Below are 27,500 nucleotides of genomic sequence, written 5' to 3'. Positions count from 1 at the left end.
CCCTGCGAAACCGCGTGCTGGTTTGCCAATCCCGGAAAAACCTTTCCAAGCGCCGTAAGGGCTTAATCTTGCTTCTTGATAACCCCGCCAATCGGGAGCGGATTATCGCGCCACCGCTCTACGTGCTGAGCTGAGTGATGATGGACGGTGCTAGTCATTTCGCGCGAGAGGAAGGGGGAAGCGGCTTAGATGTGATGGAATCGTCTTTGATTCTTGGTGCGCTCGGTGTTAGATGTCGAAGCCTTTCCTTTCGTTTGCAATTAATTGAACGAAGCAGTGATTGCTCTAATGAGAGCATTGCAGCTGCTGATGATAAAAGGTAACTGAAGGAGCTCCGACCGGAAGCTTGAGCTGCTTGTCTTGGAAAACTTCAAAGGCTAGGAGCTACAGTTCAGTATAATTGTCACTGCATTGTTCAAAGTAAATCACAGTTCTGATCGTGAGAAATGCTGTAGATCAGCGATGAGGTTATATGAAGTTGAAAAAGCATTTAATTTGGATTTAATCAACAAGTGCATTATTGTGTAGGTCAAAATTAGGTCGCATCAATCGAGTATTTCAAAGTCTGCACAACAAAATAATGAAATCCTTGACAAGAAATCTGCAAAACATTTCCAAAAAATTGAAAATTAGATTCTTTGTCCAAATTAGCCCAGTCTTCGTCTCCCAAATTCCGATAATCTAAGACTTTTTCTTTATTGGTAACCCTCACTATTGACCGAACACTAAGAGAACACAAAAGCATCGAAGGAAACTTTACAGAAGCGCAAACGGAGCGGCAGATGCGGCTCAAGGGCTAGTAATTAGTGCATCGTCTAAACGTATCAAACAACCCCGGGTGAAACGAACGAGAACATAGAAGTCCGGTTCACTAATAACTCGGAAACTCAAAAGTCAGTCAGTCTCGGAGGTAGAGATAAGATTGATTAGAAGAAGCGTCTTGGGCAGTTCGTTCGTTCTGAGAGCCCCCAAAGAGCAAAGGATCACTTCCACTTCGGAGTTGGAAGAGGGCATCAATCATTATAAGGAGTCGGTGATTCTCTCACTCACACTCACTCTCACTCTCTGTCTTTCTCTTCTTCTCTCACTCTCTGTCGTATCAGATCGAGAAAATTTCATCAAGTTTCACCTGGACAAGGCGCTGGAGCAACGCATACCGTACTACAAGAGCAGCACACCGCAGGAGTTCACCACCTACCAAGTAAGAGCCCGGTAGCTGCCCTGCTTGTTGCAAATCCCACCGCCAATTGGCCGTATCCAACATTCCTCATCCTCATGCCAATCTTCTTCATCCTTCATCGAGCTAGAACAACGTTCACCGCCATCCGCCATTTTGGGTTTGGGTGCCACCGACCGTCCGTCGTCATTTTCAACATATCATTTACGCTTGCTTCCCATCCGAAGAATAAGACCAAGAAGTGTAGGTGAACAGTATGCCAGTTGGCAAATCACAACATTTTCCTATGCGAACCCACGCAAGGGAGGTGGGAGGCAGTCGCCGCGGCGGCAAATGCCAGTCACAAAAGGTCAACATTACCGTTACCGAACATTACCGTTACCGACCCGGGGTCGTTCCGGTCTGACGTGACTTCTTTCGTCTCGGAACCCCCGTGCGATCCTCCGAGTGTAACGTCCAAGATCCGGCAATCGACACCCACCGATGGGACCCGGACATCGGACCGGTTACTCCGGCAACATCCGACCATGGTGTCGGCACCCCGGGACATCGTTCATCATCAATTAGGAAGTTTGAACAGGAAAATGCATTTTGCCACTCAATTACGGTCCCACACAAAGGCGACACTAATGTGCTAACGAGCTCTCCGGTCGGACGGTCGCTTGGACGGTCGGTTGGTCGGTTTTGTTGTCTTTGGCCCAAGCCCAAGAACCATGGGAGAAAGGTGAACCACCCGGCAGCACCTTCACCGCCACTCCGGTGTCACTCCGGTGGAATTAATGACGGCCACGACGCTATCCTTTTTCATTACGCAAAACCGGTCCGAACCCTTTCCGTTTTATGCAAATGAAACGAGCTTAAGATGTGAGCGGCCAAGAAGATCGTTCTTCGGGACGGAACCGAATCACCAATCAACACCCTTCCCTGCCGCTGCACTGCACTCATGTATTGTAATGAATTTTAAACTCAATTTCAAATGATAAACCAGCAAAAGTTAGGATCCCGGGGCAGGGTTGAGGGCCTTAGCAGCTTGCATCGATTTCTGCTGAAGACGTTGCCGGTACGCAAGGGACCTAAAAAAAGGGAGGAGAGACTCCGAGGAGGAGAAGCAGCAGCAGCAGAGTGTTACGATTACCGATATAGGTTGCCGGTGCTCAAGGATCGCATTGTGCACAAGTAGTAGTCTCGTGGGGGGAAGTTTGGGTTGGCCAACTGTTCCAACACTTCCAACACGACGCCAGACGACGAAAGTTTTCGATAAATTCCCTTATCTGGCCCCTCGACCGCATTGTGCTGCCCGCGTTGGTGACGGTTCCAGCTGGAAGGAATGAAGGTTCGTTCGCCGTAGACTTGCCGTCGACTATCGACGGTTCAACTAGCTTTCCCTCGGGGACGGGGCACGACGGTGTTCACGAGGGCGCGTTCGCGTTTTCGGTGGTGGATGAAATCAATTTTGCACAGTTCATTAAAGCCAAACGGCCTCTCCAAGGGCTCCGGTGCTCCTTCTCAGCTGAATTTGTCATTCCGATAAAGAAGCATTAGCGTGCCGTTCGGTAAGAGTACCAGAAAATGGGTCATCAAACAACCTTCGGTTCTGAGGACGCCAATTTGCAGCATAAGGCCTCAGCAGGGGCTAAGGGCTGCAATGTCGTTGCAGCTTGCTACGTTCGCTAGCAGCAGTAGCTACCGGCAGAGCAGAATCGTTTTCTGTGAACCTTTTTAGGGGGTCCAAAGTCCGACAGCACGAGAAACGTTAGAGTCCTTTAGTTGGTTGGTTGGTTGGTTGGTTGCGATGAAAATTTAAATATAAATTAATTTCGCCTCAATCTATATAGCTCGCCAACTGCACGCTGTGAACTGTCTGAATACAGTCTTGCGGATGCGAAGTCGCTCCGAGATGCAGGAACGAAGAATCTTTCGATTGGTAGAAGTAGCAGAACGAGGAGTCTTGCATCCTGCAGACGAAGAATTATTTTATAGCCTTCGTCTTAATCGTCTCTACTCTTGGAAAGTTTGCAACCGTGGTCCCGGCCAGCAAGCAAGCCACGGTCAAACCACTTGACCCGAGACCCGGGGGGGGGGGGGGGGGTTTGGCTACATATTTTGTTCTAGATTAGATGCTGAGATTGATGGATGGTTGTGTTGCATAATTTTTGACCTTCCGAGTGTTCCGGCGGCAGCCATCGAACGCAGCGTACCAGGCTCGATAGCTGGAAAACGTAAGCTGTTTCTTACAAGCCGCATGTGCCAGGGATAACTTTGAGAGCGTTTCAGAAGCATCATGCTCTTGGCAGGTGGAGTCTTGGAGAAATGTTCAAAAGCTTCAAATTTGGAATTCCCTTGAGCTTGTCTTGAGTATTTAATCTTGAGTTTGTCTTGAGATGAATTATGAAATGAAAGATGAACATGGCGTATACACGCGGAGCATTTCCAAGATATGGAATTCCTTCCATTGATTGTAGAGATAATTCGCGAAACAACTATATCGACCGTTGGATTGTTGTTTTTCATTTGAACCAACTTTATTTCCAAGCAACTGCAAGTGCACTTGCACGTTCGTGCCATGGCTACCAACCCCCTCCGAGGGTTGCTTCGATCCAAAACGAAAGTTTTCTCGTGAAAATCGATCACCTGCCTCAACTCCAGCCCACGGTAGCGGCTATTCCAGTTGCTGGTTCCATTTAAACAATTCATCCAATCACAAATTGAGTTTTGAAAATAATTGCACATTGACTTTTGAAATTCATTCCATGGACCGTTTCTAAAGGCCCTCTGCCATGATCGGATGATCGGATTTCATTTTCGTCCTGATTGCATCAAAATGGCTACGGACGACTTCCGGTCGAATTTACTGCGAACCTCCGGGGAGATTCGATCCGGTCGCCATTCCGGTTTCGTTCCAATAATCGAACGAACGAACGGTCGATCCAACAGGTTGACCCACCCCCCCCCCCCCCTCCGATTGCCCATACCACCCAAACGGCCTTTCCTTCCGGTAATGTGAAAATGGCAATGGCGTACGTCGTCAGACAGTCGAATCCCCCCCCCCCCCCCCCCCCCCGAAAGACCGAAAGCTCGATAATGATTGCTGAGCATTGCTGAGGCAGATGTGGCCTGCTCAGACCGAAAGCCACGTCGAGACACGGACCACGAGTGTCGGGCTGCCACCCCGCCGGTGTGATGGAATGTTGATTAATAAAGATTTTTCATTTAACATACCTGGCACACGGATGGAATAATTTATTATCTAGAACGCAAGAAGGATCGATCGGATCGGAAAAGCACTTACCAGAGGTCGATGGCGAAGAAAGGCAATCAAACCCCAGGTGAAGGTTTGCATCGGTAGCATCGAGCACCACTGCGCTGTGTGTTCGGTTGCACCGGAAATGGGTGGTCTGGTGGTCTGGTGGCACGAGCCAAGTGGGAGAGGGGGTTCATTAAAATAATTCCATCGGGACCCCTAAAGGGGAGGGTGGCTTGCTCTGCGTTGCGGTTCTTAAAACTCATCTAACCTCCGCCATCATCCAGCCAGAACGGATGCGAGCTTCATCTCATCGGGCTTCGCCTTCACTGTCGTCATCGTCGTCATCGTCGTCATCGTCACAGCATCCGGTGTCGGTCCAGTCCGGTGGCCGTCCGGCTCCCTCATACAAACCAACGGGCAACGTTGGCACATTTATTAGATATTCGATCTTGTGCCACCATTCGGGCTGCATCGACACCGAGGACATCGGGCACATCTGCTGTCCCTTCTAATCGACCCTCTTCGACCTCTTTCACCACCATCGGGAAAAGGGGGGGGGGGGGGGGACAAGGTGCTTGGACGCTGACCTCACACACTATCACCCACACCTCGACACTATATTCTCGGTAACCAAAACCCCACCAGCCCACCGGTCGGTCGGTCTAACCCCTACACACACACACACACATCTTTTGTACCCTCCCGGTCCTTTGCGGTCACATTACAGGACTCGCAGGAACCGGAGCACTTTTCCGTCAACCTGTTGGACCACTTCATGACCTCGTTCGGGCTCGACCAGCTCGAGGTGTACGAGTTTGTCGCGCTCGGCATCATCTGCTTTCCGTCCGGCTGGTGCTTCAATCCGGACGACGTCGGTAACATCTGCTGCCCGTTCTGAGGCCGGGAGGGAGGAGGAAGCTGTCCCATCATCAGCACAACGACTGAGGATCCGGACTCATCACCAAGGAGAGAGAGAGTGACCGCAAGAAGTACCGGTAAATGCATCACATAGAGACACACGGCTGGCCATTCTGACGAGAGCATATAAATGCATAAATAAACACACGCACACGGGCGCACACTACAAGCAGCACACACAAACTAGCACGTGGTAACCAAAATGGTCATCAATAAAGTGAAAGCAAATTGCTAAATCAATTAGGGGCCAACATCCTTGAATCCTCCGAAGCCCACCATGTTTTACAGAGGACCGAACACTGGTCCCATCCCACATGAGTGTGTGTGTGTGTGTGGTTCGGTTGTCAATTTGGGGGTTTTCAGTTTTGCGCCTTTTTGTGTTTTTTTTTTGGTCACCATCCCGTCACGGCAGAATCAGATTCTGTGCCGAAATGGCCTTTTCGGCGCGACGTCCGCGGCCACGGTCACATCAGCGAGCGGATGCGGCAGCTCATCTAAAATTAAATTTGCAAACAAACCCGGTGCTGATGGCACTGTGGCGATTGATGGGCAGTCCCGGACGTGAAATGGTGTCCTGACAGCAGCACCGGCAGCTTCGGTGTGTCCAGATAAAACCAATCGCGTCAATCAAGCGGAGCCAGCGGAAAACCGAGAAAAACACTGAAACCTCAACGCAGCATAACCGACAAATCCACACGTGTCCTGTTGGTGGTACTACGCGTGCACTACTCTCACCACATGGCCCTCTTTCTCTTTCTCGTTTCCTGTTTCTCCCTCTGGATGTGAAAGTGATAATCAATGGATTAATTATTAATCCTTCAATTGCGATACCATTATGCGCACTTCACCGTCAGGCGATGGGAGATTAGTTTAATGGAAAACGGAAACAGGAACAGGGAAAACGGTTTGTTCCGGTTGGTGCGGATTGGTTATGGGTTTTGCGTTTTACGATTGTACCTGTCCATTACACGTCATCCGATAAATTGCGTGATTTCATTGGAATTTTCTTTAATTAAATTCCGTAATAGTGTCAATTAAACTCGTGAGATTGTTAATTTATTGGTTCTTATGATAAATTTAGTAGTGACACATATAATCCAATCACAAGCAAGCTGATGTTTTCTAATTCATAAAAAATATTGATTTAAATTCAATGCTTCCAATAAAATCCTAGCATTCCAAAACAAACGCGCAACCACCAAAATTTTAAGGTATTAATAAGGGGGACTAAGGTATTGTATTTTATATTTTGCAGGTATTGTATTTTTCTACATTTTTGCTGCTTGATAAAATTGGCAAGAATATCATATCAAACTATTGGATTAATCGGTTCAAAACTGACAAACCTATTGATTTTGGGAAAACTCTCGTTTCATGACTCAATGCATCTCGCTAACTTTTGCGTTTTTGCATATCTTTGATCGGTGCCGGCCGGAAAGTCGGTGCCCATCGTACCATAAACACTACTGGACCGATCGATTTGAAATTTTGAACACATAATGGGTACACTATTTGTGATAAAAAAACGTTAATTTTTTTTAATTATGTTAAACTCGACAAACTTGTTCAACGTAAAAAGCATTACTTATTCTACTTCAAAAAGCTACCAAAAATCAAAAACTGGAAATTGCAGAGAAACTCAACGCAGCTACCTGGCTAAGCCTGTAATATGACAAAAAAATATTGATTTGTGTATTGTGTACTGTAGACGTAGTTTGTAACTGATTACGTCTAAATGTTCTTTAAATGTTGTAATTTGTAATGTAATTTTAAAAAATAGGATGAAAATTTTCTAAAAAACAAAACTCTATCAACATCTGTTACTCCTGCTCCTGCTGAAGCTGTTGTTAGTGGCGTTCTCACAGCAGCTCACCATTTCTCCACATACTTTGTAGCAAAACAAGTGGCTCAAAGACACACCCTTACCCCCCGCGGACGAATTTGTTGCTCTGATGAGTGCCACCGATCAATCAATTCATCGTCAGTTCCATCGGGCTTCACCAGCGCCGCGCACAAACCATCACAAACACACGCATCCATCCGAACAGCATCCAGCATGGTGGCCAGTACTAGTACCAGCGACACGGACCCCCCCCCCCCCCCGCCCTACACGTTGTTGAAACACACGTTTTCATTCAAAAGAGCATCCAGCTTCCTACAACCTGATAAGCGTTAGGTCCGCTGACCCACGATCGAGCCCCACCCTTCTCCTCGATCCCATCGTTTGTGCCCGATGATCATCGGCGCTGGTAGTCAGTTCATCGTCGTCGGCAGTCGTTGACAGGTCGTTGTTCCGACCGTTGTTTGGCTGCTGCTGCTACGTGGACGGAACCATTTTGACCTCTTCGATTCCGCCGAACACGGGAACGGAACGGAAAGGGAACGGAGAGCGATTAACAAGTGCAAAGTCAGCGAACAGCCGTCAAACCGTCGTGGCACATCAGGTAAGCTCCACTGTGCGGTGTCTCGGGCAGCAGGCAAATCTCCCGAAAATCAACGCAGCTATTCGAAGCGGCCTCGTTCCGTGGCTTTCGTGGTTTCCCAACCTGAAAACACGTTCCACGTTGGAAAACACGCATACTGGTTTCGAGGTGGCAGCAAAAACGGTGGCACGGTCGTTAGCAAACGATGCAGCGAAATCAGACGACGAACGTGCGCTGATTGACGCGCCTGAAACCGGACGGCTGATTCCCGGTTGATGGTTTTGGCCTCTGGTTGGCCTTTTCTTTGCACCCCGTTGATGCATTATTAAGGGAGAGAAGGAGGAGGAGGAGGAGGCGATGTTAGTGATGTTAGTGAATCGTGCATCAGCGCACTCGGCAGCATTGCCGAGAAGATGGAATGATTTTTGTTGCAATCAACAGACAATTTGCGACGTCTCTACTTTCCCGAAAGCAGTTCGTCAGCCATCATCGGACCGATCAATCTGTTTTGAACGGTTCCTGCAAGTGATACCGACAAACAGTGCAAACAGTGACGTCAATGATGGCGTTTCTGATGGCTGCTCCTAACTGCAACCGTTGCTTCATCGTTTGACCATTTCCATTTTCAGCTTCCTCAAGATGTCACAACCGGTGATGTTACTTCTGCTGCTTCCTCTACTACTCACAATGGGCGATTCGAAGATGCTCATCGAACGCCATTTGCGCCCCTCACCAGAAGCGTACCATCGGCATCGGGAACAGTTTGTACAGAAAGAGACCAACCTGGCGCTCGGTGCTGACATCCAGCTTACCGCCAACGAAACCCTCGTCAATGAGTATCTGATGTCGTTGAAGCGCGCCGAACTGGCGGAAGGTTTCGCCGATCCGTACCAGTTCGTACCGGCTCGCCATTTCTTCCAGGTGCTGGACAAGATCAATGCTTCCCCGCTGTACCAGCTGATCCGCCGGATGCCCAAGGGTGGAGTGTTACACGCACACGATACCGCACTGGCCGGTACGGAGGTGATCGTTCAGCTAACCTACGAGCAGCATCTCTGGCAACGCGGTACCTTTAACGGTTGGAATGGTCCCGAGTTTCTGTTCTCTCGCAATGCACCGACCGGTGCCGGTTGGGAGCTGGTACGGGATGTGCGCGAACGGACCGGAGCGGATCAGTATGATGATGCCGTGCGGCATCTGTTTACGCTGTACGATGAGGATCCCCTGAACACCTACAAAAGCATCAATGACGTTTGGTCGCGCTTTACGGCCATGTTCTTCTCGTTTCAACCCATCGTTACGTACCGGCCTGCCTGGGAGATCTACTTCCGGGAGGCGCTGCGGCAGTTCTACGAAGATAACGTCATGTACCTGGAGTTCCGCGGTGTGCTACCAACGGTAAGATGTTGCTAGGGGTTCCAAACGGGCCGGTCCAATTCGGACAATCAATTGCAAGGGACTAATCAAACCGATCCATCAATGCGTTGTCTGGGACAATACAAGCTGATTGTTGGCCTTATCGGCCTTTCAAACGGGGGCTTGGTTATGTAATGAATCGTCGGTTAGGTATTCGAAGTAGAGCAAGTGTCTGACACCAGATGAAATGTTCCAATTGTTTTGGTGACGCTTGTCTAGCGACGTCATGAATACCATGATACTATTTAACAGAGAGTGTTGAAGAGAAGCGTCTTTGCATCTTTTATTGCATCAATAAGATTTAAAGAAGATAACTATTACCCTAATCAGAACAGTTCTTTGTTCAAGCTGCAATACAAAAGAATAATGTTTTCAATTTTAGTACTTGTTGCAAGCCGCAGACACAATAATGTCAAACGGCCTGTAACACCATTCATCAAATGAATGAATGAAGCGGCATGAAAAAAAAAGAAATCGATATTCAAAACACGAGCGCACAATGTCATGCGTACCCGGTAGACATTATAAATTCCTACCATTGTTTACGACAACTCTCAACTGTCTTTGCAAAATTGCGTTGCAGCTTACATTCCATTCCCCGCCCGCGTACTGTGCGGAATGTGCAATCCCAATGGAATGTCCCGTGTTTAAACAACTCAATCTCCGATTGTCTTGCATTCCTGCAGTTTCAGCGTTAGATAATCAAACAAGAAACTACTTTAAGTTGTTGTATCTGCCGTGTGGCCACTCGTACTAACCATCTTGCCAATTGAACCGTATTCCATCAATCCCTCCCGCAGCTGTACGATCTGGATGACAAAACGTACACCCCGGAGGAGGTGGTCGAAATGTATATTAACGTCACCGAGCAGTTTAAGGCGACGCATCCCCAGTTTGCCGGTACAAAGTTCATCTACGCGCCGCTCCGGAACGCCGACAATCAGACGGCGGACCAGTACCTGACCATTGCCGAACGGTTGCACCTGCAGTACGGTAGCTACGTCGTCGGGTTCGACCTGGTCGGTCAGGAGGATTTGGGCCGCCCGCTGGTCGAGTTTGCCGACATGCTGCTCACTCTGCCACCGACCATCAACTTTGTGTTTCATGCCGGCGAAACCAACTGGCACGGTATGCAGACGGACGAAAACTTGGTAAGTGACTAGCGGAAAGTCGCACACGCCGCCTCCCTGGCTTGTCTTTATCTTTATCTGTCTCTCTCCCTCCTCCGGCTGCAAGATCGATGCAATTCTGCTCGGCACCAAACGGATCGGGCACGGTTACGCGCTCCAGAAGCACCCGCTACTGCTGGACGAGGTAAGACGGCGCCGGATTTGTGTCGAAATCAATCCCGTTTCCAATCAAGTGCTCAAACTGGTCGCCGACTACCGGAACCACCCGGCCAGCGTCCTCTTCACGACCGACTTCCCGCTCGTGATATCGTCGGACGATCCATCGTTCTGGCGAGCGACCCCGTTGAGCCACGATTTCTATATTGCCTTCCTGGGAATCGCCTCCGCGCACCAGGACCTACGGCTACTGAAGAAGCTCGCCCTCAACTCGCTCCACTACTCGCTGATGGCGGACGGTGAGAAGGAGGCGGCCATCGCAAAGTTCGAGCGCTCGTGGAGCGACTTCATCGAGCTTACCGTGGAGCAGATACAGGCGGCACAAAATCGATAGCTCGTCCCGGGGACACACACCGACCGACCGACCGACCGACCGGGTCACCGAGGTTTTTCGGCGAAACGCTTAATCTTCGTCAATAATTCTTTCGATTTGCGAACGGTGCGGCAATAGGATACGGCAATAGCTTCGCCACCAACGGTGCCATGCTGCTGTTCTGTCTTGTTCTGTTGCGATGTTTCATTCCACCTCATCCCCTCAGATTGAGTGTTCATGTCGGTTTCTCACCCACAAATGTTTCAATAAACGTCCATACAGAGCAGCAGCAGCAGCAGCAGTAGATTGCTGTGCTGTGTTGTTTTGTGTCACCCGGTAGCATCATCTTTCCAATAACCTATTCCTGGATTCGGGTTGATTCTGGAATTGATCTTAATGTTTCACAGAAAGCAAACATCAAGGAGAGAACAATAATGTTTTAGATTCCAAGAAGCCGGTCAATCCTTCGTCGGTTTTGTGAGTTCAATTTCAATCGGAAAGACAGCGATCAACAGCAAACCATAGATCAGAAGCAACACCCACTTCAATCGCAATCTTCTGGCGCGTCTTTCTCGCATCTTCAGCCGTGCGTAATTTGATTCGCAATCTCCAATACTCCCAGTCCAGAACACATGTACACATGTACATTTGTATTTGTATGTTGTTACAAGCGATCGAGCTCGAGCACGTGGATGGCCATTGTTGATGTTGAGTGTGAAAGGTTGTGTTCGGTCGGTCGGTCTTATCTCCTTGTTACGACACCACCCCAAGCGTCGATTCGGTTTGAAATTCGTTGTCGAAACAGCGAACGGCGAAGTGCAATCGGAGCATTATCGCAACCAACGTCCGACACACAGACACACGGCGGTGCCTGGCTATTTTTAAACCGAGTGTTACGGACTGCCAGGGTGATTGATGTATCCAACACATCATGGCGCGTGGGGGTGAAATGATAAATAAATATGTTGGTAAAAATGGTGCAAAAAAATGAAACAAATTTCGCGTCTCGCGTATCTGACCGAATCCACGCATCCACGAGGTCATAGACACGCCATAGACGGTCGTCGTGTGTTTTGATTGTGACATGTGCTTTAACCGTTTGTTTGTTTGATTTCGAATCGCGCGCACACACACACACACACACACACACACACACACACACACACACACACACACACTCGCAGCAACAAAGGAGTGTCAGTGATCCGGGTGTCGTGTTTCTGATAGCGCCATTGTGTTGATACACGACCACCTCCCCTACACGGTGGTGTTTGTGGTCGCGTTATCAACCGGCATACGCGAAACGGATACTACTTTGCGATATGGTGGTGGGGGGATGGTTTTGCCGGACCACACACTAACCCCCCCCGGGGCGAGACAAGCAACCCTTTCAGTTACGGATTTCGCTTCAACGCACCAGCAGCATCATGGAGCAACGACGGCCAACGACGTTCGAAGAGTTCTCGCGACAACGCGCCGAGTTCCTAGTCCGCGAACAGGACCGTGGCCTTGGGTCCGATCTCGTGCTCAGTGCGGACGAGCAGCGCCTAAACCGGTACGTGATGCAGCTGAAGCAGCAGGAACTGGCCAAGGGTGTCGATAACCCGCAAGAGCTCATCTCCGGTCGGCACTTCTTCGAAATCCTGGACCGCATCAATGGCGATCCACTGTTCCGGTTGATCCAGAAGATGCCGAAAGGTGGCATCCTGCATGCCCACGATACGGCCATCGGTAGCCGGGAGCTGATAGTGCGTGCGACACGCCACGACCATCTGTGGCAGTGTGGCAACGTTACCGATCGTTCGGACGCTGATCCGATGCCGTCATTCAAGTTTGCCCGCTCGAAACCAACCGTGGCGACGGATGGGAAGGGCGAATGGTGCCTTGTGGCGGACGTGCGGAAGTCGATCGGTGACGAAGCGTACGATGAAGCGATCCGCAAGATGTTCACGCTGTACACGCCGGATCCGCTGAACGCTTACCGTGACATCAATGACGTGTGGCGCCGGTTTATGGCGATGTTCATCAGCTTCGAACCGATGGTTACGTACCGGCCGGTCTGGGAGGAGTACTTCTACGGTTCGCTCGAGGAACTGCTGGCCGACAATGTGACGTACCTGGAGTTCCGTGGACTACTACCTCCGGTAAGTGGTGCTTTAATAGGTTGTCTTACTAAGTTATAGAGTAGCTCGTCTAATACCGTTCTTGTTTTATCCCAACGAAAGGTGTACGACTTGGACGATCGACGCTACGGCCCCGAAGAGATCGTCCAGATGTACGTCGATCAGTCGGCCAAGTTCCTGCGGGCCCATCCCCAGTTCCTAGGAGTCAAGTTCATCTACGCACCGTTGCGCTTCTGCGACGATGCCACCTTCGATGGATACCTGGAGCTCGTCCAGAAGCTGAAGTCACGCTTTCCCACCTTCATCGCCGGCTTCGATCTAGTCGGCCAGGAGGACCTTGGCCGACCGCACACCGACTTTAACGAGCGTCTGCTTCGTCTGTCGCCCGAAATCAACTTCTTCTTCCATGCCGGCGAAACCAACTGGAGTGGCCGACGCGATGAAAACTTGGTAAGCTGATGTGACGCTGATAAGATAAGCATATAACAGCGCGCTTACCGTGGGGACACTGTGCGAATGATACCATTCGGGGACGCTGTAAAGGGCGGGCATTGAATTTGGGCGGTCTGATTGGGGGATTAGATGAGGCAGTCGATTGTGTATCACAATTCTCAAACAGGGTTGTTGTATGGAGATACTAGTACTTCTAACGTACTAGCGATAAGCGCGGTCAAGGCTAGTGCTATCTAGTTCGCTTGACAATTAGCATCCAATTGAATAGGGTAGCTTATCACTGCTTATCACTCACTAGCGAAGGGAATGCGGATGATGGCGATGTTACTAAGCACAGCTCTTTTGCTCTTTCAGGTCGATGCCATCCTGCTCGGTACGAAACGTATCGGACACGGATTCGCCGCCCTAAAGCATCCGGCCGTACTGGAGGAGATCAAGCGGCGCAACATCTGCATCGAGCTGAACCCGATCTCTAATCAGGTGCTTAAGCTGGTGCAGGACTTCCGTAACCATCCGGCGGCTTTCTACTTTTCCGACAACTACCCCGTCGTCGTATCGTCCGATGATCCCTCGTTCTGGAGTGCGGCACCGCTCAGTCACGATTTCTACGTCGCGTTCATGGGCCTAGCCTCGGCTCGGGCTGATCTACGGTTGCTGAAGAAGTTGGCCCTTAACTCGATCGAATATAGTTCGATGAGCGTCGAAGAGAAGGCTTCGGCAATTGAACGTTGGACCGCGGCCTGGAACACGTTCGTTCAGGAGGCACTGCGAACGATACCGACCGAGAACTGAACCGGTCTTTGGCCGCCGATGATGCCGACGTTAACAGTATTTCTTTTCTGGCAAATATTTTACACAAATAATACACCAAAAACGATCTCCTCATCAAGGACTTTCCAGTGACTTCGTACCGTTCCGTGAGACTCTTTCGTTAGTGCCATTTTCAGACTTCATCCATCTTCTGACGCTCGGACCAACCCACACCACTCCACTCAATCTAACACTCAATTAGTAGAATGTGCCAACCGAGGATTTCTGAGTCCGTGTTCTCTTGGTGCTGGCCTTCAACATGGCCTTCACCGTGTTGGACCAGCGCACCCCATACCCATATGTTGACCATAAAATCCTATGTTTAGCAACGGAATGGCACACACTCTTGGCCACACTTTCGCCCCATCGCCAGAGCCTGGTGGGTATCGGTTACAGCCAGAGAGGTGGAGTGTGTCCAGTGGTGTTAAAAGATGCTCTCCCGATGACGCGACCATAGCACGACGAGCGGTCAGAGCTCACCCGCAATGGTCCGAAAGAATCGCCTTCGAAACCATCAACAAATTGGCCCTCTCGCTGCTCTTCCGAGTCCATTCCGAGTCCATCTCGTGCACGATGGGCAACCAGATGATGCTGATGCGATGTTGCTGGGTGAAGACGTTCGCCAAGACGTTCCATTCCGTCCGTCCGTCCGTCCGTCCGTTCGTCCTTTCCAGCGTCCGAGAAAGAAAACGAAGTTGAGGGAGGAAATGAAAATATCGTTACATTATGAAGCGACCAGCAACGACTTCGGAATGAGCAGGACGTGCCCCGACTGACCAAGCACGACCATCGAGGAGTCATTTTGTCGTTGTGGGTTCGTTTACCACTGACCACTGCTACCACCGCTACTGCTACTACCACCGGGGTCCAATCCGGGTGAGGGGCTGAGCCAATCATATATCACCATGGTCCTGGAGTAAGGCAAAGACCCTCCACTAGGGAGGGAAGGATGTGCGGTGCGGTGCGGTCCATTCGCCGATTTGTTCCGAGCGATGGAGAAACCGGGCAGGACCCGGGATCGGGCGGAAAAAATATCGAGCGAAAGAAACGTGACGACATTTCACATACATTTTTTCCACGTCGTCGATAAATCACGAGATTCACACCTCGGGCGCGGTGTAGTGAGAAAGAGAGAGAGGCCAGGCGGCCGCCTGGAATGGCTGGTCTTACCGCCGGGCATAAAGTGATTGGGAGTGTTATTTATTAACTAATTGCTGGAATCCGTCATTTGATTACTCGGCTCGGCGATGCCAGCGTGGCCCGGCGTGTCGTGGAAGTTCGTCGGTTGCCGGAAATGGCATAAGATGCTCGCTTTAAGATGGTGCGTTGTGAGTTTAATAGCACGGATAATTGGGCCACTTAACGCAAAACAGATGTTACGTTCAGAAGTGTATGCGGGTATGTTTTTCACTTTTTTCATAATTTCCATTTTCGTTTCAATTATGCTGCCTGGCCAGAGCGTGTTGATTTCTACAAAATGTTTCTGCGGTATAATGGATTTACTCATTCCTCTTTTATTATCAGCTATTTGTAATGTAATGCTATTAAAGTAAATAGTAGCAAAAGATTAATAAAATTCTCGTCGAATTGAAAAATGAATTCTTCTGTTTGTGTTTAGCATATATTCAAACTCATAAAACCGTATTTATGTTGAATTTTCAGTCATTTTTTCCGGTTGGTTTTTCACTATTTAATTAAAATTCCAACTAGTTAGAAAGGTAAATAAAATGTCCCTTCATCTACATTTGGTTCTCTTAGCGTTTTTTTTCTTTTCAAACATAAATATTTGCCAATGGGCTTATGAATTGGATGATACGCGGTGCGATAAGCCTATCCGCTATGCTCCAATGAATACGGTTAAAATAAATAGTAAGCCCCAGCAATCAAACAAATGGCTTCAAAGGGGTATATTGTAAACATATTCAAATGGGATTATATTTGTATGTTGGATAATTTAATATGCAATTAAAATTAGGCGACTGTTAATCAATACGGTGTAACAAAATCAATGAACGCTATAAATCCGGAATCCTATTCCCCTGCAGTAAATCTATGATATCTTATGGCGTACGTAAAATAGTGCCAAACTTATCAACAACCTTGTAAATTGATTGCTCCCGCAAACTCTAGCCAACCGTATCAATGCTCGCGATTAGATTCATTTATCTGCCGTCCCAGCAAAGGTCAGCTACTGAACCGTATCATGTTCACTCACCTGCTAGCCTCCTAATTATCGCAACCAGACCAGCAACGTTTAATATCCGGATGCAATTATATCAATCGTCCATAATTTTCCCTAACCACCCAGTGTCTTTAAGTCAGCAATGCTATCATTCAACGCTCCTTGTTATCATCATCGCTTGGTGCGACATGCATGAAGAGTTGCAGGAAATCTACTTCAACGTCGGCCCAACGGGCACCATCTGTTTCCATATAATCGAGCAAACGCTTTAATCAAAATATTGTTTTTCCTAGAAGAAAGGATGGTTTGATCGTCATACGCTTCGCTTGTTATTCATATCCTTGTTGTTGCTCCATTCAATCTGCGATTTCCGCAACATGTTCCACCGACAGTATTGTCCTGTTTTCCTACGAAAGGATAAGACTCCACAGGGATAGGGGAAAGCCTTCGAAAAAATGAAGCTCACGCGTGCATGCGCCACATGCCATCGCAAATAAATGACATACTTTGTTGGGTTCTAAGAAGTAGCGATCGATCTAAATATTACAACCCTTCTAGCCTTACTAAGTAAACAGAAGGACGCAAAGAAAATGACGTTGGATGATGTACTCTCTTTCTTTCAACACTTTTAACAAACCATTGTTTGTTCAGATAGCAATAGCGAAAGCTTTTTGTGATTCCTTCGAATTTCCAATCCAATTGGATCAACCACTACGCCAAATCATGAATATTCTATTCAATCAACTAGTTTATTAGACACCATTACAATTAGTGCTGCGGGTTGCAAATTAGAGTCCGAACCATTGTAGTCCATTAAGTGCGCAACGGAGCTCCTTATTATGTTTCGCACAAAACTTTCTTAATTTCGCCCTCGATTACACCACCTTCGGGTTCAGGACATTGCATAAATTTCCGTTTTATTGCCCTGCCATTGGGCCATTGCGTCGTTGCACGAACCGAACCGCGTTCCATCCAATACACACAATCCACAGTACGTGCAGGTGTCTACGTCTGTGTGTGTATGTGCGGGGCTCATTATCATGCTCGCGAAAGGACTGCAGTGCCGAACGCTATACACTACGCAATCAATTGAGTAGCGCAGCAGTAGTTCGGGTAGTGAACGCGAACGCGAACGGTCTGCATGCAACCCTGAAGCGAACTCTCACCCGGGGGAGGGATCCCCAGCGTGAACATCGCATACCGCATTGAGTGCTGCGCCTATTGAATAATGTTCAATGTTGGAACATAAAGTGTCGGCCTTGGTCTGGGGAGATCCCGAAAGGAGGGCGAAAGGAGAAGAGGAGAAGAAAAAAAACTTCCTCAGCAAAAAAAAACCGCCTCACCACAAACCGCTCGCTAGTGATCGCGTAAAGTTGTGGCGCAAAAGAGGAGGGAAGGCCCTCTTCTAACCGAACCAAACGACCGCCACCGATGGTAGTCTGCGGGCTACACTAACACTCCACACGCCACAGCACACACCACACACCACACACCATGAGGCCACACCGTTGCGTCAGGATCATTTCAATCTCGAGTGCTCCTGGCACTCGCACCCACCACCCCCGAAAAAGGCTGGATAATAAGCCGCAACACGTACAGCGATGGCGATGGCGATGGCGATGGGTTGGGTGAAAAAAAAGGGGGAGCAATCGGTAGTCCCGGCACGGCCCAGAGCCAACCGGAGAAGCCTCGATGCATCAATATTAGAGTGGAGGCGCCCGCATTCTACCACCACAGCTCTATTGATTGGCCACTTCACCACTCTTTACCCCTTTAGGCGGTTGCCTGGGCCCCCGCAATCCGCAACCACCGAAATCGTCCTGCTAATGTGCTCGTCCTTTGGCGTACCGTGGCGTACGGCATAAAAAAAACATTGCCCGCAGACCACAAAAGCGGCTTTTTCGCCTTATTATGTTGCAAGTCAAGTGTGGCTTTATCGGAGGGCACGGTGAGCGTTATGATTGCAAAAACCGATGCGTTTCGATGATGCATCGGTGCTCAGTTCGATCTCTTTTGTGGTGAATGCATGCCATGCGACCACCGTGGTGGGTGGTTTGATTGTGCTTCCGACATCGATTTGGTCCGTGGAATGGACCAACGTTCTATTGTCTTTTGCGATGGGATGGAGAGAACACCTCAGACCTGTAGACCGCTGATAGCGCTAACGACTGCTAATCAACCGTTACGAACATAATAGATTCTCTTTCATCAATTGTTCTATCGCCAAACATAGTTCCTCGATGGTTCCACGGTGCAAACCTCTGCCAGGGACTCCAGTGTAGCGATGGCACCACCTCATCCATCAAGCCCTTCTCGAATCAATCGTGCAGGAAGCTGATCGGCCCTGTTGATGCTCGAATCCTGATGGATTCATTAGACAGATAACAAGTCAATAAAGCAGCACGAGGACAGTGGAATCCTTAACCTGTCAATCGGAATGCAGACGGACGACGGACGGATTGTGTGTCCACAGGGAACAGGGAAATGAATGGTGAAGCATAAATCTGGCGATCGGATTCGTTAGATTCGCCAGCTGGCAGTTCGGGCAGCGCAGCAGATGAACCTAATTCAATTTGTCTAACAATCAGGCCCGCGATTGGGGATCCACACCGGGGCCGGCCGCATACAGCTCGTGAATCCGGAGGCACCCATTATCCGACCCAGCGCCAGACACCCTAAAGCTTGGATTTTATTTCCTGTTTTTTTTTCTCTCTGCTGCTTCCCTCGGATTTAATCTGATTACGGTGATAAGTCTCCGGTGCGCGTCTGGAATGCCCTCGGAGGCAGTCAGTCATTCGTCATTCGTCGATTGGCTCATCGGCGTCTGGTCGGTGGCACCAGTTGGCCTCTCCGTCCACTCCGCATCTCCATTCTTCTTATCTCCCCTCCCTCATCCCCCGGTATTAACAATGATGAGCATTAAATAAAGTCCAACGTAGGGAAATTTATTGGAAAATTATGCTTTTCCTTTCCTCGTTCTGTGCGTCCTTCGGATCCACCTCCCCATCGATTCCTGATAAAAGTCAATTTGCGCTTTCCATTTTTAATTATCGCACTTGAACGCGTTCCCGCTGGAATGGAACGTTTCAAATGGCGTTGATGAAAACGGGACACGCTGCATCATTATGTTCGAGTTTGTCTTTTCAATTTCTGGCAGCCTCGCTTTGAAGATTATAATATTTCATTTGCGGATTTGCAGTCAACACAAAGGCAAACAATCCCTCGCTGGGATTCACTTAGACGAGCGCACCCGATGGTGCATCAAAAGGGGCTCGAGGAAAGTTTTCCCCTTTGTGTCGAGGTAAAAGGCGTTGGAGAAGTTTGCGAACTTCAAGTAGCGGCGAACTTCAAGTAGGGCGTTCGATCAGTTTCGAGCGCAGTCACCGAAAGCCATTTATTAGTGACAAAAGCTGACAACGAATGGAGTCAGCCATTTGCAGTCGATTGCACCGATAAAAAGGATGCAGTGGATTGGCATTTGTCACGGGAACCCTTTCGCGTCGCTTTCAGTTGTTCTTTTGGCGTCGGAAGAAAAGTTGAAAAGTCCTACTTGGAAATGGATAGCGCTTCCAGATGATTCCTAGTATTTAAAACACCAAAATTAATATCAATTCTGACAGCTTGGTTTCATTTCTCGATTTCTTATTGATGATCGAGCATTTAAATGGTAAAGAAAACCAATTCCAATTTTTTTAAGCATTCAAAATCTCGTCTCCCTCTTATCAATAGTGGCCCCCAATATGGCCTCCTTTGTACCGAGCACCAATACCGCACACACCAATCGGTTCTCAACCAAGTTCAATGTCAACACAATCGGGGAAAATCCGAAAAAGTGGTGTATTCCGACACTCGATTGTGCCTGATTGCAATCACGAACCGGGCTTACCTGGCATCATCGGACCCATCCCCACCCCCCTCGCAGAAGCACTTACGCTAACGATTTGCAATTTTCACCGAGCCCCATATTCACGCGCGTACTCGTACCAGGAAATGTATTTATACGGGGTTTTCACGCGCACCCTGCGGTGACCGTTGTGATGCAAACATGCCAACGATGGTTTTTGGTCACCGAGCACGAGCCACGCCCCCCCTGGGGGGATCTACACCTTTATTTAACAGCACCGAGGTCCGAGATACAGACGGATTAAGCGGGGTTTCCAACACTTCAACCGCAGGCCAAACAGCCCCACGGGTCACTCTCACTGTTCAGAGCCCGCGGTACAGCAGACAGCAGACAGGGGACTATTTACTCGCGCCTCGACCAAGTCGTGTCCTTTTTCATTCGAATAACAATATTTACACATTTTTATTCGAGTGTGAGTGTCAGAACCGGTAAACTGTAACTGAATTATCGTTACATTAATACTCCCCGGCCGGCCAGGCTTTTATGAAGTACTTATGAAGTCCCGATTTAATTGCAAGCTGTACGCAGCGCAACACCTTTCCGCAGAGAATGCGGAAATGGAAAAACAACAAATGTGATGTGCAAATGGATAGCAGTTAATCGGCTGATGGGGAAAGTGATTCAGGATAAATCGGTGGCACTTTTGGGGTAATGGGATTGCAATACACTGTATGCATGTTTTCAAAGTTACTCACCATAAGCGTAGAGCTTACCTTAAACGTAGAGTCATGAAACACGAACACGAATGCTGTAGACATTATGTAAAACTCAGTAAAACGGGATGCAATTTGCACAGAATGAACCTAACGTTGGGTTTCCGGTTCTGTTAAAGACTTTATTTCCATCTGCTTGCTCCATCTATGGCCGTTCCGGTGCTGTTTCTTCTTACAGGCATTTCGTCACGCGTGGAAAGGGGTTTTTTTTGTGTTGTGTGTTTTGTCTGTACGCTCAATTGAATTTGTTACTGTGTATGTGTGTGTGTGATTTCGCTTCTACAGTGACTGTGGGGTATACAAATTAATGTTTACTTCATTTAGCTTTCCGCCGCTTTGCTGCCAACCAGCACAAAGCACACTCCTCCAATGAGAAATCCATCACAATCCTGTGGTTCACCTTCACCTCATCTTCACCTTCGTCCTCTCCTCTACGCTTACGGACTATTTCTATTAATTCATAAACTAATATCCGTTTACTTATGTACATAAGTAGCGTGGCCCACCACGCCCGGTCGGTCACGCCATCCAGTGCCATCGTGCTTCGTACTTCACGTACTTCACAATATGCTCTCATCACCACCACGGAAGTCATCGAGCGAAGAACCTCAACTGGGCTCTGCATCCTGCTTCTTGGTTTGCGTTGCCTCTGTACAACTGTCCTCATGCCTCGTGTGTGTGACGTTACGCGCTCCGTCTCTAAGTACGATGGCGGGGGAAAAATGGATTTTCTTTTTCTGTGAGGCTCCTCTCGTCGACCACAGTAAGCTGTGAGAGGCGAGTAGAGCTCCTAGTAGAGAGGGTTTTAAGTTTTGTTAGTTTATTTAAAATTCTTGTTTCGCTTTTGTTTACTTCCTTGCGGGACCAATTTACGCTCGCTCTCTCGCTTTCTTTCTGTCTTTCTTCCTCTCTTTTCTGGCGTGGTGGAAATTTGTAAAACGATTTTCTCTCCACCCCCCCATTTCTCGCCATTAAACTCGACTACCTCTTTCACAATAAGCTTAGGTGTTTCCGTACGTGATTGACAATGAGTTCGGTGAATGGAAGCGAATCGCATGCTGGAGGCTAACCTACACAAAGCTATACCCCTCGTAGAAATGCCAATCCATCATCATCATCATCATTGTTGGTGTTTCTGCTGCCTGCTGCTTCACGCCAACACCATTCCGAACGCGGTTCCGCGGAAAGAAAACTAAAACATTCCGAGATTCTTCGGAGGAAAGCTTCCCGTGGGGCGGTTAGAACACTGCAGCTCGATTGCGCTCGTGGCCGTGGCTTCACACCAGAGCGCACGTTTGCGCAAGAATCGATTCTGCTCGATACCCGGTAGTGCATCCCTTGTGCTTCGAGTGTTTCGCTTTCGCTTCTCACCGCACTGCACTGCACATTTTCCACTGCCTCGCAATTCCTGGCATTCCTGGACTGACGGTGCACAGTCCTGTCGATGGTGTCTTCGATCTCGTCCGTCGTCATGCAAAGGGATTCAATAGTTTTCCAAAGCAGCAAGCGCGCTCCCTCTCGCTCACACGACAAATATATTCATTCGAATTCGTGCACGAAATTGCACCTGTCTATGGCAGGGACTTTTAGGGGGGCGCGGTGGAGGGGATGGGTGAATTGGGGGGGGGGAGTCTAAAGTAGGATGGTTTGCAGATACTGCACACATCCTCAACCGGATGCTTCCAGTGTGTATATGTTTCCCTCGCAGAGCGCAATGAGAGGGTTTTGAAACCATTCACGGTCCGTGCATAGTACGGTAATGGCCCACTTCTGAAGGGTGGCCTCAATGAGGACGACGTTGATGCTGGTGATGATGATGATGATGGTCATGATGATGATGATGGTGATAGTAGCGAAGGTGAACATGATGCCAGAGTGATGGTGGCGCTAGTGGCTAAAGTTGAGGTTTCAATAGGATATGGTGGTTGCGGATAAGGTTCCTTGATGATGCGGGCTTCTTCAACTGCCGCCCCCGTCGAGAGGGGTCTCACTATCATCCGTAAATAAGGGGGTTCTCTCTCTCTGTCCCTCTCTCGCTCTCTACATTGCTCTCCTTCTATCTCCACACACCCCTTTGCTTGTTCGACTTTGGTTCCAATGCTATGGCCCCGAAGGAGGCTTCCAGCTTGGTTGTGTTGGTTTGTGTTTGTTTGTGTGTGTGTATTCCGTATAATATCTATATGTATGTTTTATCACGTTGATAATGATTTAGATATCGTTCAGTGCACCGCTACACTATCCAGCAGCAGCTGCTGCAGTTCAAATGTTTTTATGTTGTTGTTCCACATTCGTATCATAACGCTTGATCGGTTCGGGTTTGCTTGTGTTTGGTTAATGCCAACAAACACACACAAACGCACTGTGAGCCAGGTTCTGGGTGGAACTGACCGCAAGCCTCTACATAATGTTTTCAAGATGTTCTGGCAAGCCGAGAATTCTCTTCTCCTGTTTTTCTGCATTAAAACCTGGCTCACTAGCTTGCTGACGGTTCTGCCCTGTCCTCGGACTGCCCTCCTCCCCGTGCGTGACTGACGATGTGCAATCTGCCGGCGATCTAACCTAAAAAGCGATCTGGATCAAAAACAATGCATCCACAAAAAAGCGCCACTCGTCACTCGCAGGACAGCTTTTTCGGTTTGTGCTTCGCGTGTCTCTCTGTGTGTGAATGTGTGTGTGTCACTCTGTGTATGTGTGCGCGCTGGTCTTGGTTGATCATAATCGTAATCAATAGTTTGTACAAACCGCTGTACAGTGGATGACGGTTCCGTTGCATCCGGTCATCGCTGGTCCTCCTAGGTGAGTGACCTTCACTCGATCGGATGCCTCGCCCCGGCACCGACAGTTGATTATGTTCGATGCACCCGTTTCAGCAGTTCCTCTGCCACCGGAGCAGCGTCCTCATCGATGGCCAGGCCAGTGCCAGCGGTCCGTGCGGGACTCTGCCAAGCTTCGGACTGCAACCGTTGCCGGTAGTGTTGACGGTGCAGCTTCGCATGATGCTGCTGCTGACGGCGATGCTGCTGCTGGTGGTTCGCGGCCATCGCCGGCTTGTTGTTGTTGGTTCCGTAGATGCTTCGTTGCGACTGCTCCGACTGCTGCTGCTGATGATGCTGCTCCTGTTCCTGTTCTTGGTGCTGTCGTTGTTCCGCTAGCAATCGGTCCATTTCCAGGGTCTGCTTGCTCGCAGATCCCTCATCCATCGGTGCCAATCGTTGCCGGTCGATTGGTTTGTCAGGCGCTCGGTGCGGTGCATCAGCCACCTGCTTCCGCGGTGTGCCCGGTTCGTGCGCTTTACGTGGGTGGCAGCTTTTGCTCTGGTGACACCGTCAAACGGGGGTGGAGGGAGAAAAAAGAAGCAAATGGATACAGCCAGCCAGCCAGCCAACCAGCCGGTCCGGAAACGAGATGAAGAAAAACAACAACAACAAACAGTTCAAATAAACGGAACGCCATTCGCCGGTGCATTGGGTGGCAATTTGCATTTGTTGCAAACGCTTCGGGTTACGGGATGTACGGGTTGTGTTTGTGAAGATAAAAAGGGGGGATGCGTAGAGGGACGAGGTCTGGATGGAAAATTAATTGCACTTGCACATTAGACAAACAGGACGTTCATCGGAAGCGGCGACGGGCAATTGGCAGCAAAAACAGCAAAAGTGGCCAGCTCGTCTGCTGCTCTGTTTTTCAGCGATTTCTATTTTGATCGATTGAACAAAGCAGGGAACGGTGTCCGGCGATAAAGAAATTTTCCAAATACGATCAGAATGCAACATTGACACAAACACAGAGCTTTGCTTTGCAGGATTAGCTTAGTGGTGGTTCAAATTAGAATTGCAAAACCAATTCTAAATTGTGTTTTGCAAAACACTTGTCTCTGTTTCTACCTTTTTTTGTAAGATCAGAAAAGTTGACCGAAAAAAAATAACACAATTCCTTCATTTTTCCATTCGTGCTCTGTTGTTATACTCTTTTTCGTCTAAATCTATTTCTTCATTACCTAGAAACAATGGAAGATATTGGAAAATTGACTCACAATCCAATTTATTTATTATTGTTACTGTTGCTTTTCTCTTCTTGAGAAAAAATCTTGAGTCGATGTATAGTTTTACCATAAGTAAAATGAAGGATAGGTTATTAACTTAATCCATCATCTAGCGGATGATATTGAACGAAAAAACATTCCACAATTGGGTAACAAATGTTCCTGAACTGTGAGAAAATAGAACGAAATTGAATCAATAGTACTACTATTCAGAAGTGTTGGTAAAATATTTTCTTTATCCTTTAATATTAGGAGAAATGTCCATTAACTAAGCTACAGTCCTCGTGGCTCATGTGCATCTGGCAATGCAGCAAGCAAAATATTCCCCCTCTAAGCAACGCCGTTTTGGTTCTAATTCGATCATCTTCAGCACCAGCATCGATCATGTTAGTTGAACGCATTGTGAGTCTTGTATCTGTTCCGAAAACACTGGTTTCCAGTAAAAGTGACTCATGATTAAGCTAAATGACGTGGTGATGATCTGGTTGATTGATAAGGGTGTCCCATGTGTCCCACGTTGATCTGTCACTACCTGAATCCTGTCTGCCACTTGGATAAAGCCATTCAAGCCAATCTTCTTGCCCAAAAAGATGTGCTCCTATTGGATCCAGCACACAGAGTCACTTACACTGAGCCCAGCATAATCCTCGGGTCCTTACCATTTTTGGAAGAGTGAAAGATAGGGCTAAACGAACTGACCACGGGGCTAAGGCCACTTGGTAACGTTGCGAATGTTTACAGAAATCTTCCATCTCCACACACGCACACAATGGGACGTCGTTAAAATTCTTTCCCCATTTTCTGACGACACGCACTACACGGAAACAATGTCTTCAAAAGGCGCCTCTTGTTTGATGTGCGTGCCTCTGTGTGTGTGTGTGCTGGTGCGTGTGTCATTAGTCACCATCGGTGTGGCGGGCAACGTATGGGATTTCCACAGAAGCACTCCCTTCCCCTCATGCATGACGACCTCACTCAACGCACGTACGACGCTCGTGGTGTCCGGATGAGGAAATTTTCCGTTTTTTTGTCTTTTATCACCGCAACATCCTCCCCCAGTTTCAACACGGATGGTTACAGCACCCATGGACACACACACACACACACATACACTTACTTAGAGTGAAAGCTCTCATCGCTGTTGCTGCTGCCACCCCGAGACCCGAGACCCGAGACCCGAGACACGAGATGGAGACCACAGCGACAGAGAGAGAAAGAGAGAGAGAGTGAGAGAGAGAGAGTGTGTGTGTGGGAGAGATTCTGGCTTGTCACTCACAATGATTGATAACAACGCGACCCCTATGTAATCGTTGTGACATCACCGCAGCCCTTTCCGGTCCTTACCCTTCGATGCGAGAATTTCTCTCTCGCTGTCTTTCTCTTGCACTCTACTCCCTCCATTCTGCTCGTTCAGTGTCGCAGCGTTCCGTCTTCCCCTCCCGGGGTTTTTTTTTTTTTCATTATTCAACCAACCACCGCCCCGAGCCCTGCCACCTTTCCATGCCTTGATGACCCCCGTCTGCCTCGTGGCCTAACTCTACCACCAGCAGCAACAGCAGAACGGAAACAGAATCCGATACCCCCCTTCCATTTCCCTCACCCCTTCTAGTAGCGCCCCCATAATGGTCGGAAACGCCGCCGCTACCTAAAAAGTTCCTGTTCCAATGTGTCAAAGGGTTTTTTGCGTTGCGTGATGCGGCTCGAGGAAGGGGGTGTCGTGGGGGAAGGGGGATGTTCCACAATTTTTCGCCCCAAAGGCAAAACCACCACCACCAGCACCTGTCCTGACGCGTTCACGGTCTCACGTAACGCGCTGATACTGATGATGAACGAGAACTTCGAACTCTCGTCGGTGTCGCTGGTGCCGAGGTTTTCTGCAAATGCTACCACCTTCGAGGTTCTACACTCCAGCAGGAAACCGGAGACGGTGCCACCATAACCGTTATCGTTCGATTTTATTTATATTACTCCTCGAGCAGCGCCAGCGACGAGGCGCACGAGACGAGCATCCAAAACCATCGTCCCCATTCCTAATGACATCCTTATCGGCATCGTATAATGGGAAGCCTTTCGTGTTGTAGGAAAAGGGGAGGGCAAGAGGGAGGTACGACTTGGTACCGAGGGAATCGATTTCGCACGGGCGGCGATTGGAAAGTGTTATGGAAATTGTTTTGATTGCGCTCAACAACCGGCAAAAAAAAACCTCTTGACGGGAAGTGGCGTTTGTCTTGTCGTGAAGCGCGATGTGCGGAACACGGAACCACACTGTGCAAGCGAGCAATCTGGACCATCACCACCAGCACCAGCACGTCATCATCATCATCATCATCATCGTCATCTGGTGCGGCTGGTGTTCCGGTGCTTTCGTGGGATGCAAATGTAAATATGCTCCCGGGAAGGGAGGAAAACCACAATCGGTTTGTGGCTTGCCCGCTGGAA

General features: G+C 48.8%; 4 protein-coding genes across 4 annotated transcripts in view; 3 read left to right on the top strand and 1 right to left on the bottom strand.

Moving 5' to 3' along the window:
* Window positions 1-5,319, top strand: part of LOC125955573 (uncharacterized) — a 6,058-nt gene extending 739 nt beyond the window's left edge. Inside the window, exons 2-3 of the mRNA XM_049686709.1 lie at window positions 1,104-1,201; window positions 5,149-5,319. Coding sequence (XP_049542666.1) covers window positions 1,104-1,201; window positions 5,149-5,319 — 269 coding nt within the window. The remainder of the gene's footprint in view (window positions 1-1,103; window positions 1,202-5,148) is intronic.
* Window positions 5,320-7,596: 2,277 nt separating this feature from the next.
* Window positions 7,597-11,812, top strand: LOC125957983 (adenosine deaminase 2-A-like). Its single transcript, XM_049691076.1, has 4 exons — window positions 7,597-7,783; window positions 8,392-9,160; window positions 9,979-10,329; window positions 10,415-11,812. The coding sequence occupies exons 2-4, from the start codon at window positions 8,402-8,404 to the stop codon at window positions 10,856-10,858; spliced, it is 1,554 nt and encodes a 517-aa protein (XP_049547033.1). The 5' UTR covers window positions 7,597-7,783; window positions 8,392-8,401; the 3' UTR covers window positions 10,859-11,812.
* Window positions 11,813-12,173: 361 nt separating this feature from the next.
* Window positions 12,174-15,656, top strand: LOC125957982 (adenosine deaminase 2-like). Its single transcript, XM_049691075.1, is given in 4 exon segments — window positions 12,174-12,200; window positions 12,202-12,981; window positions 13,063-13,410; window positions 13,768-15,656. Coding segments are annotated over 4 exon segments (1,593 nt in total). The 3' UTR covers window positions 14,206-15,656.
* A 5,449-nt stretch (window positions 15,657-21,105) lies between these two features.
* The window catches only part of LOC125957984 (uncharacterized), a 58,728-nt gene continuing 52,333 nt past the window's right edge, over window positions 21,106-27,500 (bottom strand). Inside the window, exon 10 of the mRNA XM_049691077.1 lies at window positions 21,106-24,336. Coding sequence (XP_049547034.1) covers window positions 23,869-24,336 — 468 coding nt within the window. The 3' untranslated portion in view covers window positions 21,106-23,868. The remainder of the gene's footprint in view (window positions 24,337-27,500) is intronic.

The sequence above is a fragment of the Anopheles darlingi genome, chromosome 3 (assembly GCF_943734745.1).
Source record: "Anopheles darlingi chromosome 3, idAnoDarlMG_H_01, whole genome shotgun sequence".
In the NCBI taxonomy this organism is placed as follows: Eukaryota; Metazoa; Arthropoda; class Insecta; order Diptera; family Culicidae; genus Anopheles; species Anopheles darlingi.
This window is presented reverse-complemented; position numbering and strand designations above follow the sequence as displayed.

Excerpts from the sequence above, each read along its gene's own strand:
- LOC125957983 (XM_049691076.1), top strand. The coding sequence starts at position 8,402 with ATGTCACAACCGGTGATGTTACTTCTGCTGCTTCCTCTACTACTCACA. Across the intron at positions 9,161-9,978 it reads TCCGCGGTGTGCTACCAACG|CTGTACGATCTGGATGACAA; the intron begins GTAAGATGTTGC and ends TCCCTCCCGCAG. Across the intron at positions 10,330-10,414 it reads TGCAGACGGACGAAAACTTG|ATCGATGCAATTCTGCTCGG; the intron begins GTAAGTGACTAG and ends TCCGGCTGCAAG.